Source organism: Protomyctophum parallelum (assembly GCF_964188405.1).
Source record: "Protomyctophum parallelum genome assembly, chromosome: 19".
Lineage (NCBI taxonomy): Eukaryota > Metazoa > Chordata > Actinopteri > Myctophiformes > Myctophidae > Protomyctophum > Protomyctophum parallelum.
In genome coordinates, this window is record NC_139717.1 from 2644566 (window position 1) to 2658901 (window position 14336).

At 42.9% G+C, this 14336-nt stretch overlaps 1 protein-coding gene across 1 annotated transcript in view; it reads left to right on the plus strand.

Annotated features, from left to right (window-relative positions):
* Positions 1-14336, plus strand: part of snx17 (sorting nexin 17) — a 63560-nt gene that overhangs the window by 17733 nt on the left and 31491 nt on the right. Inside the window, exons 4-5 of the mRNA XM_083791045.1 lie at positions 6448-6624; positions 12412-12502. Coding sequence (XP_083647171.1) covers positions 6448-6624; positions 12412-12502 — 268 coding nt within the window. The remainder of the gene's footprint in view (positions 1-6447; positions 6625-12411; positions 12503-14336) is intronic.

A 14336-nucleotide genomic window follows, 5' to 3' on the forward strand; every position in this document is an offset into this window, starting at 1 on the left:
GCGCCGAAATAAACCCACGGATTCGACACAATCCTTTTGCTGTTTGTGTATTCTTCGTTAATCCATTCTGAACGGGAACCCATTGTGGTGTCAGCATCATGTTATGCTTTATAGCTATTGAAAAATAGCAGATCTACAAGCTCATAGCGCGCCACCGAGTGGCGCGCTACGAGCTTGTAGGTCTGCTATTTTTGAAAAATCGAAAGAACGACTGACATTTTTTTTTTAGAATCTGATCTCAGGTCAGAATGGGTTAATCAGACCAGTGTGTGTGTGTGTGTGTGTCCAGTGGAAACCTCGTATGAATCTGATCTCAGGTCAGAATGGGTTAAGGCTGTGCACTGACGGCACTCCGTTGCCAACGTCTGCAATCACAAAGACCAGCACGTAGGCATCATGTCATGTCCACTCTGCGCCTCTCCTTCTGCCTTTGCTCCCACATGGGATTCTCCTTTCCCCCCTAGTCTAAACCCATCCCCTCCCTCCCCCCCTCCCCTCCCTCCCCCCCCCCCCACCCCCCCCCCCCCCCCTCCTCCCCTCCCTCCCTCCTATCCTCTCAGTCTCATGCTGAGGGACAGCAGGTGTAGAATAGGAGATGAGTTCCCATCTCATCTGCACCCTAGTGATAAACATGCACTTTGAGACCCCTTGTTGACAGAGAGAGAGGATAAGGGATGACTTTGAGACCCCTTGTTGACAGAGAGAGAGAGGATAAGGGATGACTTTGAGACCCCTTGTTGACAGAGGGAGAGGATAAGGGATGACTTTGAGACCCCTTGTTGACAGAGAGAGAGGATAAGGGATGACTTTGAGACCCCTTGTTGACAGAGAGAGAGGATAAGGGATGACTTTGAGACCCCTTGTTGACAGAGAGAGAGGATAAGGGATGACTTTGAGACCCCTTGTTGACAGAGAGAGAGGATAAGGGATGACTTTGAGACCCCTTGTTGACAGAGAGAGAGGATAAGGGATGACTTTGAGACCCCTTGTTGACAGAGAGAGAGAGGATAAGGGATGACTTTGAGACCCCTTGTTGACAGAGAGAGAGGATAAGGGATGACTTTGAGACCCCTTGTTGACAGAGAGAGAGGATAAGGGATGACTTTGAGACCCCTTGTTGACAGAGAGAGAGAGGATAAGGGATGACTTTGAGACCCCTTGTTGACAGAGAGAGAGGATAAGGGATGACTTTGAGAGTCTGTCTGGGAAGACAAATGGTCTCCTTTGTCCCAGTCTGTCCAATATTTATATATAATTATTTTTTTAACCCATTCTGACCTGATCTGAGATCAGATTCATACGAGGTTTCCACTGGACACACACACACACACTGGTCTGATGAACCCATTCTGACCTGAGATCAGATTCTAAAAAAAATGTCAGTCGTTCTTCGATTTTTCAAAAATAGCAGACCTACAAGCTCGTAGCGCGCCACTCGGTGGCGCGCTATGAGCTTGTAGATCTGCTATTTTTCAATAGCTAAAGCATAACATGATGCTAACACCAAAAGGGGTTCCCGTTCAGAATGGGTTAAATTATCATCCAAATAGCTATTGTGTGTTGTTTGAAAATAATGCTCACCATAAAAGGAAAGACACCATTCCATTGTTTTGCATATTCGTTCAGAAGGATGGTCTCTATAGCAAATTAAACGGGTGACCTTGATCTGATTCTGCAAGGGACGACTGTACTGTACTGTACATGTTCAGACGTAAAGTAAATACTTTGGGTATTTGCTACACGTTTTCCATAAATGTTACCGTTACATTCTGACATGAGATCAGATTCTAAAATGTCTTCTACATCCTGACGGTTTTCTGAAAAGCTATGTTTCTATGTCAGTCGTTCTTTGATTTTTCAGAAATAGCAGAGCCTACAAGCTGCTATGAGCTTGTAGATCTGCTATTTTTCAATAGCTAAAGCATAGCATAATGCTAATACCAAAAGGGGTTCCCGCCCAGAATGGATAATGTAAATCTTTTGTGTCAATAATAATAATGGCCACTTGAAATGGTTACATAACTTACATTTATGGTGCAGTGTAGTTTTAGCCCTGCCAGTCATCTCTGTCCATCGTCAGTCCAATTATTTTGGTACAAAACCTATCTTAGCCCATTCTGACCTGAGATCAGATTCATATACGAGGTTTCCACTGACACACACTGGTCTGATGAACCCATTCTGACCTGAGATCAGATTCTAAAAAAATGTCAGTCGTTGTTCGATTTTTCAAAAATAGCAGACCTACAAGCTCGTAGCGCGCCACTCGTGGCGCCGCTATGAGCTTGTAGATCTGCTATTTTTCAATAGCTAAAGCAGGACATGATGCCGACACCAAAATGGGTTTCCCGTTCAGAATGGGCTAGAACACAACCGGGTCGATGGAGAGGGGATTTGCTGTGCATCTTGGTGCTGGATGAGGGATGAAACCACATGGACTTTTTTTATTTTTATTTATAGCGTTTTACCCCTTAGGGCAAACATGTCTACATTCACAGTTCACACATTATTGATCCGATAATGGAATTGGCTGATTCGATTGCCGTGAACTTGCTGAGCAAAGCATTCATTCTGACCGGAGGATGAAAACCTGACCTTCTGTTGGTCCTTTTCCTCTGGGAACGGGAACCCCTTTTGGGTTTTTTTTTTTTTTTATATATTTTTTATCCGACGATTTTGTAACCCATTTTTCACCCCTGTGTCAATCATCTAATGTGATCCTGGGCTCTACACACCCTCCACCAACCTAGTCCCCATGGGGGACAAGGGGAGAGCAACGGACTTGAACTCATGCTTCCTTCATGCCTGAGTGTCCAAGTTGCTCCTTTACACCTGACAGGGGGGGGGGGGTTTCCCTGGTTGGACGTAGCGCGTGGAAGGAACACGTTATTCCAACCAGTTCCTTTCCCCTCCATCAGGTGCCCCGGCTGGCCAGGGGGAGGCAGTTTAGTGACCAGGATTACTGCATGTTTTTTGTGAGGGTATACCTACCCTAGGGGACACGGGGAGAACATGTGAGGGTACCTACCCTAGGGGACACAGGGAGAACATGTGAGGGTACCTACCCTAGGGGACACAGGGAGAACATGTGAGGGTACCTACCCTAGGGGACACGGGGAGAACATGTGAGGGTACCTACCCTAGGGGACACGGGGAGAACATGTGAGGGTACCTACCCTAGGAGACACGGGGAGAATATGTGAGGGTACCTACCCTAGGGGACACGGGGAGAACATGTGAGGGTACCTACCCTAGGGGACACGGGGAGAACATGTGAGGGTACCTACCCTAGGGGGACACGGGGAGAACATGTGAGGGTATACCTACCCTAGGGGACACGGGGAGAACATGTGAGGGTACCTACCCTAGGGGACACGGGGAGAACATGTGAGGGTACCTACCCTAGGGGGACACGGGGAGAACATGTGAGGGTATACCTACCCTAGGGGACACGGGGAGAACATGTGAGGGTACCTACCCTAGGGGACACGGGGAGAACATGTGAGGGTACCTACCCTAGGGGACACGGGGAGAACATGTGAGGGTATACCTACCCTAGGGGACACGGGGAGAACATGTGAGGGTATACCTACCCTAGGGGACACGGGGAGAACATGTGAGGGTACCTACCCTAGGGGGACACGGGGAGAACATGTGAGGGTATACCTACCCTAGGGGGACACGGGGAGAACATGTGAGGGTACCTACCCTAGGGGACACGGGGAGAACATGTGAGGGTACCTACCCTAGGGGACACGGGGAGAACATGTGAGGGTACCTACCCTAGGGGACACGGGGAGAACATGTGAGGGTACCTACCCTAGGGGACACGGGGAGAACATGTGAGGGTACCTACCCTAGGGGACACGGGGAGAACATGCAAACTCCACACAGAAAGGCCCTTTCGCCAACCCCGCCTTCGGGTATGGGCACTGATGACGCAGAGGAGGAAACACGCCGCCAGCACCCACAGCACCCCGAGCGGGAATCGAACCCAGGACCTTCTAGCTGTGAGGCGACAGCACTACCAACTGTGCCACCGTGCCCCCCCTTTTGGGGTTTTAAGCACCAACCCTTACCCCTTGTGAGATATTGACCCCCCCCCCCTTGGCCCTTGTGGACGTGGGGGGTACTGCACCCTGGGTGCGTTTTCGCATTTTCTATTCACTAATAAATTCATTGTTAATCGATAATTTGTTAAATTGATAAAAGGGGCTTCGTTAAAACACAATCAGTGCCGGAAGTGCATCAAAATAGAAGCTCCGGGGTGCCAGAGTTGTCTGATCGCTTTTACTCTGAAAGCCATGAACCGGAAACACTTTCCTAAAAAAGTTGACTTTACAAAGAGACCTCACATCCCCGATCATCTTAATCTATTTTTTTTACGCTCCAAAAAACGTTCATATTTTGCGGGAGAGACGGATGAGGAGCAGAAATGAAGCGCCAGCATATCGATCCGTTCATCACCACGGAGAGCGCCCTGGATTAGGAGATACAAGTCATTCTTTCCGCCACGCTAACATGGGAGTCAATGACAAGTTAATAGTTGCACAGAGCGTTAGCGTACGGAAAGCGAAAAGCGAAATGCCATAAAAGAAAATAGGAAAAATTCTGAATATTCTTATCTCGCCCCGCGTCACTAGGACGTCGCTAGGACGTCCACAGACGTCGTAGGCACAATTTTTTCGGGATCCTTATGACGGCCTCATGCGTCGTATGAACTGAAACGGTTAAGACCTCCATGTTATTATGGTCAATGCCTGTGTGAAAAGTGGGAGTGATTGGTGCAGGCGGTGAGGAGATACGGCACTGTTTCTGACACAGACATTCAGACATTTGGTTAATTATAGTATATATATATATATATATATATACTATAAGTATGATGATATAGTATGATATGATTATGTCATACTTTAGCTGTTGAAAAATAGCAGATCTTGTTTAACCTGTAGAAACAGATGCACCTGTTTGAGGTACTTGTATGTATTATGATCATCAATAGAGAAGATAGGCCGATACCTCCCCTTGTGTGTATTGTATGTACAGTATATTGTCTTGTCTTGTTTTGTTTTTTATTGCCATAGTCTTGTGGCACAAATCTTTGAATATATATTCTTTCACAGCGAACGTTTTTAACTCAAATCTTTGCTTCTGTGGGGGGGTCCCTGAAACAACATATTTTCAGATGGGGGTCCGCAGCCACATACAGATAATTCTGGGGGTCCTTGACATGGAAGAGGTTGAGCACCCACTGACATAGAAATGTTTCAGAATGGGCCTCAGGTCTAAATGGGTCAACACAAACCGACAATAATTCATAATCTAATAAGCAGATTGCAGGGTTTGGGTGATTCCACAGTCTTCCCTTTATGATACTTTGTCCTTTTATTGTCACTTTAAAGCTTCTGCTGTTGGATGTCTTCAGTGAATTAAGTCACATCTCACAGGCCGTGATATATTGTCATATCACAGCTGAGGGCCATTGTTTCGTAGCCTGGTAAATCACACCGATCGCGGAAATCACATTTAACCCATTCTGACCTGAGATCAGATTCATACGAGGTTTCCACTGGACACACACTGGCCTGATTAACCCATTCTGACCTGAGATCAGATTCTAAAAATGTCAGTCGTTCTTCGATTTTTCAAAAATAGCAGACCTACAAGCTCGTAGCGCGCCACTCGGTGGCGCGATATGAGCTTGTAGATCTGCTATTTTTCAATAGCTAAAGCATAACATGATGCTAACGCCAAAATGGGTGCCCGGTCAGAATGGGTTAATTTAGACTTAAAGGGTAAGACCACTTTTTTTGAGGTTTGGGTTGTGTAGTTACTTTGCCATGATGCAACTCCAAATGTGGACAAGAAATAAAAAAAAATCTGCTCCAGTGATCTATTGTTGACCTATTTCTAAAATATCAGCGCAACTTTCGTTCAACTTTGACCCCTCTATCTATCACTCACATGGAACTATTTCTTTGGTGGCGTAGTGATATGGACTCGGGCAATCAATTAACCCATTCTGAACGGGAACCCATTTTGGTGTCGGCATCATGTTATGCTTTAGCTATTGAAAAATAGCAGATCTACAAGCTCATATCGCGCCACCGAGTGGCGCCATACGAGCTTGCAGGTCTGCTATTTTTGAAGAATCGAAGAACGACTGACATTTTTTAGAATCTGATCTCAGGTCAGAATGGGTTCATCAGACCAGTGTGTGTCCAGTGGAAAACCTCGTATGAATCTGATCTCAGGTCAGAATGGGTTAATACAGTTGCAACCACTATATTAATTTACAGTTTGTTGCACTTGATTAGTGAGCTATTCTGTAGTGTGACTTGTGTCTTGTTTTTTACATGGAGTGCAGAATTTATTCAAAGGAACTCGACTCTGCCCCCGAGCAGCTTCTGATTGAACTGCATATCCGACTGTTGTTTGAATCAGAAGGACCACCTGGTTGACCTGAAGTTGATCGTTCGTTCATTGCCTGCCTTTGACGTTTCACCACAGGAGACCCAGCAGATTCCCACAGAAGAGGTCGCCCTGGAGATCTCCCTCTCCAACGGGCAGAAGGTCACGGTGAACATCCTGTCTTCAGACCAGACGGAGGATGTTCTTGAGGTGGGTTCAAACAACTTCTGGCTGACTCATGTACTGTATGAGATCACATTTAAAGCCATTCTGACCTGAGATCAGATTCATACGAGGTTCCCACTGAACACACGCTGGTCTGACGAACCCATTCTGACCTGAGATCAGATTCTAAAAATGTCAGTCGTTCTTCGATTTATTTTCAAAAATAGCAGACCTACAAGCTCGTATCGCGCCACTCGGTGGCGCGATATGAGCTTGTAGATCTGCTATTTTTCAATAGCTAAAGCATAACATGATGCCAACACCAAAATGGGTGCCCGGTCAGAATGGGTTAAAGTCATTCTGACCTGAGATCAGATTCTAAAAATGTCTTCTACATCCTGACAGTTTTCTGAAAAAGTTATGTTTCTATGTCGGTCGCTCTTCGATTTTTCAAAAGTAGCAGACCTGGGAGCACGGTGGCACAGTTGGTAGTGCTGTCGCCTCACAGCTAGAAGGTCCTGGGTTCGATTCCCGCTGGGGACGCTGTGGGTGCTGGCGGCGTGTTTCCTCCTCCGCGTCATCAGTGCCCATACCCGAAGGCGGGGTTGGCGAAAGGGCCTTTCTGTGTGGAGTTTGCATGTTCTCCCCCCCGTGTCCCCTAGGGTAGGTACCCTCACAAAAAACATGCAGTAATCCTGGTCTCTAAACTGCCTCCCCCTGGCCAGCCGGGGCGCCTGATGGAGGGGAAAGGAACTGGTTGGAATAACGTGTTCCTTCCACGCGCTACGTCCAACCAGGGAAACTCCCCCCTGTCAGGTGTAAAGGAGCAACTTGGACACTCAGGCATGAAGGAAGCATGAGTTCAAGTCCGTTGCTCTCCCCAGGTTGGTGGAGGGTGTGTAGAGCCCAGGATCACATTAGATGATTGACACAGGGGTGAAAAATGGGTTACAAAATTGTGGGATAAAAAATATATATAAAAAAAAGAAAAGTAGCAGAACTACAAGCTCGTAGCGCGCCACTCGGTGGTGCGCAAAGTCCTTCCTCAATTTAAAGTTCTTTTTTATTCAGCATAGAGGGGTTTAGACAGGGGGAAAAAATTTAGTACATATTATTATTATGCTACTCTTTTCTGTTTTTGTACATAAAATTACACACAGACAGGAAACGGGACAGTTTTGCCTATGAACAGAGGTCGATAAATGGGTTGGATTAATGTGGACAGTTATACAAAACAAAACACCCTCCCACTTGGCACTTTGACGCCTTCTCCTTTCACCGTACAGGTATTTTAAAGAATAGCCACTACTACGGTAATAAGGGTTTCTCCTTTCACCGTACAGGTATTTAAAAGAATATGGTAATAATGATTTCATGTGCAAAAGGAAAGGGTTAGAAAGACATGAGTAAAGAGTAGACAAGAGTGAATGATGACATGAACTGCATGGTGGAGGAATGAGGGGGTTAAGGAAGGTTAAGGAGAAGTTGTCCTCGGCACTTTTAAAGGTAAAATAAAATGCCCTACTCGAGGGCTGCAACTGGAAATTATTTTCACGGCGACTAATCTAGTATTATAATTTGTATACCAATGAATCAGTGCAAAGACATTCCGATCTATTTCACTATAATCTACTGAATCTATAGTCTGAGCCCTATTTTATACGTTGTATGAACTGTTTTTTTCCCCCCTTTTTAATTCAAATTGATTCTTATAATCAATTGAATCAATTACTTTGATAAAGTGTTGCACGTCCTCTACGGCACACCAAGACATGCTAGGAGCTACTTTGAGACACACATACTGTAGATAAACACCGATAGATTACGAAACACAAAAGGTCATGCGTCATGTTTTCCCATAGACGTTTCAGAAAGTATTGTTGGCTTTGTTCAGAGGCTTAAAGGAGAATTCCATACTAAAAGGCTTTCTTACCTTTCTTTGTAGTTGTTACGTCCCCACCAAAGAGGTCCAGGTGTTTTTTTTGTGCAAAAGCTCCTTATTGGTTATTTCCCCTACCATAAGCCCTCAATGAATTGCATTGAATTGAATGGGAATTGAATGGGGGCTATGGGGTGTTGTGCTAATTCGCTTATTTCCATCGCTCAAAATTATAATTTCTTTGTATATAATGTAAATATTATCCCAAGCGGCACAATGTACTACTTCTTTCGATGGAAATAAGCGAACTAGCACAACACCCCATAGCCCCATTCAATTCCCATTCAATGCAATGCAATTAATTGAGGGCTTATGGTAGGGAAAATAGCCAATAAGGAGTTTTTGCACAAAAAAACACCTGGACCTCTTTGGTGGGGACGTAACAACTACAAAGAAAGGTAAGAAAGATAAGAAAGCATTCTAGCATGGAATTCTCCTTTAAAAGGTCTTTGAATGAATACCTTCTGAAACGTCTATGGGGAAGCATGCCTCCTAAAGCAAGGAGGCATTGGGTCCCCTTTTTTCTTTAATAGTCTTTGGTATGACCTGGCTGGGCACCACACAACCCAGCCAACCAACGTTCAATCATTTTCTTAGCTGAGCTCGACTTTGACATAAATTACACACAACAAAAGCTCAATGCCATCTCTAGAAATAGCTTACAGGTACGAAGCACTTGTGCCTCAGTGAGCTATAACGTCACAAGCTGCCCTTTGTCACTGAGAGTTGTCATTTTAACCTAATGGAGTTAGTATCGCCGGGACAACAACGCTCCACACGTCCCAAACTCTTCTCCCTTCTGCCTCCAGAACTATGGAATGCACTTCGCAATGCAGTCAGAACTACAGATTCACTTTCCCATTGCAGTCAGAACTGCAGATTCATTTTTCCATTGCAGTCAGAACTACAGATTCACTTTCCCATTGCAGTCAGAACTACAGATTCACTTTCCCATTGCAGTCAGAACTACAGATTCATTTTCCCATTGCAGTCAGAACTACAGATTCACTTTCCCATTGCAGTCAGAACTACAGATTCATTTTCCCATTGCAGTCAGAACTGCTGATTCATTTTCCCATTGCAGTCAGAACTACAGATTCACTTTCCCATTGCAGTCAGAACTACAGATTCACTCCCATGTCTCCGCTGCAGTCTGAAAATGCACCTCTTCAGACTCCATCTTAGCCCGTAGCACTTTGCCGTAGTACTCGCCATATAGCCTCGGACTCCTACAGATGTATGAAAAGGCTCAACTTATGTAACCTTTAGACAGCATTTTATGTAGACTTAGATGGCGGTTTATGTAGACTTATAGCATTTCATGTAAACATAGCACTATATAGTGTATATATATTCATCGTTTCATTTTACATGTTACGTTCTTAGCTTACGTATGATTCATGATAACTACTTTGTATGTATGTATATGATGTATTGCCATGCTTTTTTTTAGGGATGCACCGAAATTGAAATTCTTGGCCGAAACCGAATACGGAATATAGGAAACAGTTGGCCGAAAACCGAATATCCGAATATGATTAATATTATACATCTTTTTTCCTACCATTGCTGTCATGGCCGTAACTTAAAGCTACCTGATTTATGGCAAAATAAATGGTTATGGCAAAACTTAACTTAAATAATAATCACTATTCTGGGTCCATAAAACATTTATTCAGCTCTTTTGAATGCATTCATTGCATACACTATTCTGTGATATATCTTCTGCCTATTTGGGCCGAAACCGAATAGGCCGAAAATGATTTTTTAGCCATTTTCTGCTGAACATTTTCTGCGGCTGAATATTCGGGGCATCACTAGTTAAAATAGAATGTTTATACAGAGTAAGTACAGAATAAACTAGAACTGCACTCTGTCGAGTGCATACTTGCTTGTTGCGCACTAGTAGGCCATAAATGGCCAACTAGTGCGCAAGCAGAGCGCGCAAGTACGTTCGACCGCTGTAAACTGTCAAATCTCAGTATCTCTGTGAAGGAACGTTTGAAATGTAAAATTATTAGGTGTAACTATTTGCTACCTACCTACTTTATGCATATAAACACCTAGTATTATTAAGTATGGTTCAAGTTTCTATCTATATAAGAAATACAGTTTAATCGATGTAGATATATTCTAGATCCCTTTTTAGGTTTTCAAAGAAAAATAAATCATTGATATGTAAGACATACGTTTACATATACATATACTATATAGAGTATGTAGTTGTAAGTTGATTAGCGGTATACTGTGGTTACTTTGCGCCAAAAAACGTGACAGCCAACCCTGCATTTTATGCGTATGCAAGAAAAACAGCAAATCTGTGCCTGGTTTGCTGGGACCAGATTACACAAATGACTATATTTCTTACGTCATCATTGAGAGCTAGTCATACATATACACACCACGTACTCTGGTCCCAGCAGATCAGGCACAATTTGCTATTTTATTTTTAATGGTTATGTATATAGTATATGTATGAGTAGCTCTAAATGGTGACGTAAGACATACGTATACATATACATATACTATATAGAGTATGTAGTTGTAAGTTGATTAGCGATATACTGTGGTTACTTTGCGCCAAAAAACGTGACAGCCAACCCGCCATTTTATGCGTATGCAAGAAAAAAAGCAAATCTGTGCCTGGTTTGCTGGGACCAGATTACACAAATGACCATATTTCTTACGTCATCATTGAGAGCTAGTCATACATATACACAACACGTACTCTGGTCCCAGCAGATCAGGCACAATTTGCTATTTTATTTTTACTGATTATGTATATAGTATACGTATGACTAGCTCTCAATGATGACGTAAGAAATATGGTCATTTGTGTAATCTGGTCCCAGAAGAACAGGCACAGATTTGATGTTTTTTTGCATACACATCAAATGGCGGGTTGGCTGTCACGGTGAAAGAGACTGGGTGAAATTATTACTTGCGCGCTCTGCTTGCGCAAGTAATAATCTCTCAATCACCGGGTAATGACTGTGACACAGTCCTGTATCTGAAAGGTCACAAATGCAGTCCTTGCAACCACAATGTTTCCAGCCAGACAGGTCTAGTCCAGAATGCCACTTGAGCACTATATACTTTGTTGTACAACAAATAGCAAAGATTGTTGACCTACAAGCTTGTAGATGTTTGGAAAATGTGAAAGATTTAGAAAGCTTTTGGCTATAATGCCATGTTGAAAGTGGTTATCACTTAACATACCTACACCCGCACAGTATCATTGGTATAAAGTGTAACTGAATATCGCTGTTTTAGTATCCTCACTTAACCCATTAACATGAGTTTGATTCTACAAATGTTATGTTATGGTTATGGCAAAACTTAACTTAAATAATAATCACTATTCTGGGTCCATAAAACATTTATTCAGCTCTTTTGAATGCATTCATTGCATACACTATTCGGTGATATATTTTCTGCCTATTTGGGCCGAAACCGAATAGGCCGAAAATGCCATTTTAGCCATTTTCTGCCGAATATTTTGTGCGGCCGAATATTCGGTGCATCACTACTTTTTTTTGTTGTTCTTGCTTAATGTAAATCGCTCTGGATTAACCCATTCTGAACGGGAACCCCTTTTGGTGTTTTAACTAAGCATTATGTTATACTTTAGCTTTTGAAAAATATCAGATCTACAAGATCTACGAGCTTGTAGGTCTGATATTTTTGAAAATTCGTGAAAATGCGGCACAAAACTTTGAATATATATTCTTTCAGAGCAAACGTTTTTTTTGTTTTAACGTCAGGCCTAAATAGCGTCTGCTAAATGCCTAAATTGTAAATTGAGTATTCAGCTGTAGGCAAAAATGCAGTATATTGAGCATCAGATCCTCAGAGCGGTGCTTAAACTCTCACCTCTTTATCTTTCTCTACAGGCTGTTGCGTCGAAGCTTGACCTCCCAGATGACCTGGTGGGTTACTTCAGTCTGTTCCTGGTCCGAGAGGGCTTGGACGGGGGTTTAACGTGTAAGAAGGGCTCACTTTTTCCCATTTTTCTAATCGAGAGATTTAAGCCATAAAAAGAACAAAAAAAAGACTGTGGATTGTTAAATAACTAAAGTTCATACATGGCTATAGTTTATTTTTGTCAGCTTTGGGCTGGTGTGGGTAGGTCACAAAGGTACTGTAAACCAAGTTCATGGTATTTAACCCATTTTGGACTGCGGTCTATTAAAAAAAGGCTTCTAAATCCCCAAAAAAATCTGTAAAACCCATGTTTCTATGTCAGTGGTGCTCAACCTTTTTCATGTCAAGGACCCCCAGAATTATCTGTATTTTGCCACGGACCCCCCATCTCAAAATATGTAGTTCCAGGGACCCCCCAGGAGCCAATATTTTTAATAAAAAATGTTCGCTCTGAAATATATATTCAAAGATTTGTGCCACATTTTCATGATCTTTCAAAAATAGACGTACAAGTTCATAGCGTGGCACTCAGTGCCCACGCTATGAGCTTGTAGATCTGCTATTTATCAATAGTTAAAGTATTACATAAGTATTACATAATGTTTAAAACACCAAAAGGGGTTCCCGTTCAGAATGGATTAATACCTTTTGCTGGAATGTTCTAAGAATAGGAAACCTTTTGGGTCAGAAAACAACTTGGAACGTGGCCGTGTCTCACTTTGTGGAGACGTGGTAGAATATTTTGACTTGTTAACACAAATAATACATGAAGCATTCGCTGTTGAAACGCTTTCGGTATTTCCTTCCTAGGCCTCGGTTTCTTTCACAAAGCCCTGTGGGGTCTCCTTTCACCCCAAGGTTTACTTTTCCACTTCCACATGCCAGACGCCTCTCCGAGTCCTCTGCTGCCAGATTCACTCATTCTGGGGCTGGAATGGATAGTATTGTTGAGCACAATACAATCTAAACTGTATAGGAATCTATGGACTTTGTAGGCATTTTGTATCTCTCTCTCTCTCTCTCTCTCTCTCTCTCTCTCTCTCTCTCCTTTCTTTTTTGGCATAGTGTAGTATAAACTAAAATGTTATAGAGTAGGGCCACATGTTTCCTGCGATAAACTCCATCCCAGCAGGCCTCAATCAATTTAAAATGGGTCGTTGGGGTCTATTGACAGTATATGTACAGTACAGTACAGTATATGGCACATCCAGAGGAATTGATTTAATGTCCGACGAGGAGATGGGAGAGTAGAGATTATTACGCCATTCTCAAAGTGACGCAGCTTTGTACAATATGCTAGAATGTGTAAAAATGGAACTAGCTTATTGATATCGGTGTTTGAACATGGTCGGCGTATTGCATATCTCTGCTGTCAGGAGGAAACCTCGTAACTCCAAAATATTCATTTTTCAGGAAATTAAAAATATAACATTTCTCAGGAAATTAAGAGAACCTTTTTTTTTTTTTAAACAAAGCAATACAGCCTCATCAAAGTTGGTGGTGTAACTTTATATATCGTCAATTACTTCCATGAGAGAGGGAGGAGAGGTGGTGGAGTTAGTTGGTTTAGCGGACATTTTGAGGGTCCAATGGAGTAACAACACACAGACGTAAAGGGTGTTCAATAGCACTGATTAATGCCAGAAAACATCAAAAACATCAAAAATTGAGTTATGAGGTTTCCTACCGACAGCAATGATATATAACTCTTGGGTTGGCCTCCCGTGTTTTGAAAAACATTCACTTTGTAGCTGTTCTTTCAAATGTTTATTTTATTTTATATATATATATTTTATAGAGGGTGTATGGCGTCTATATCGCATGACGCCGAGAGGCTAAAGCGGGGAGATGTTTTAGCTGTCAGACTCGCTGCTTCGTTGTTTTATTAAAGTTA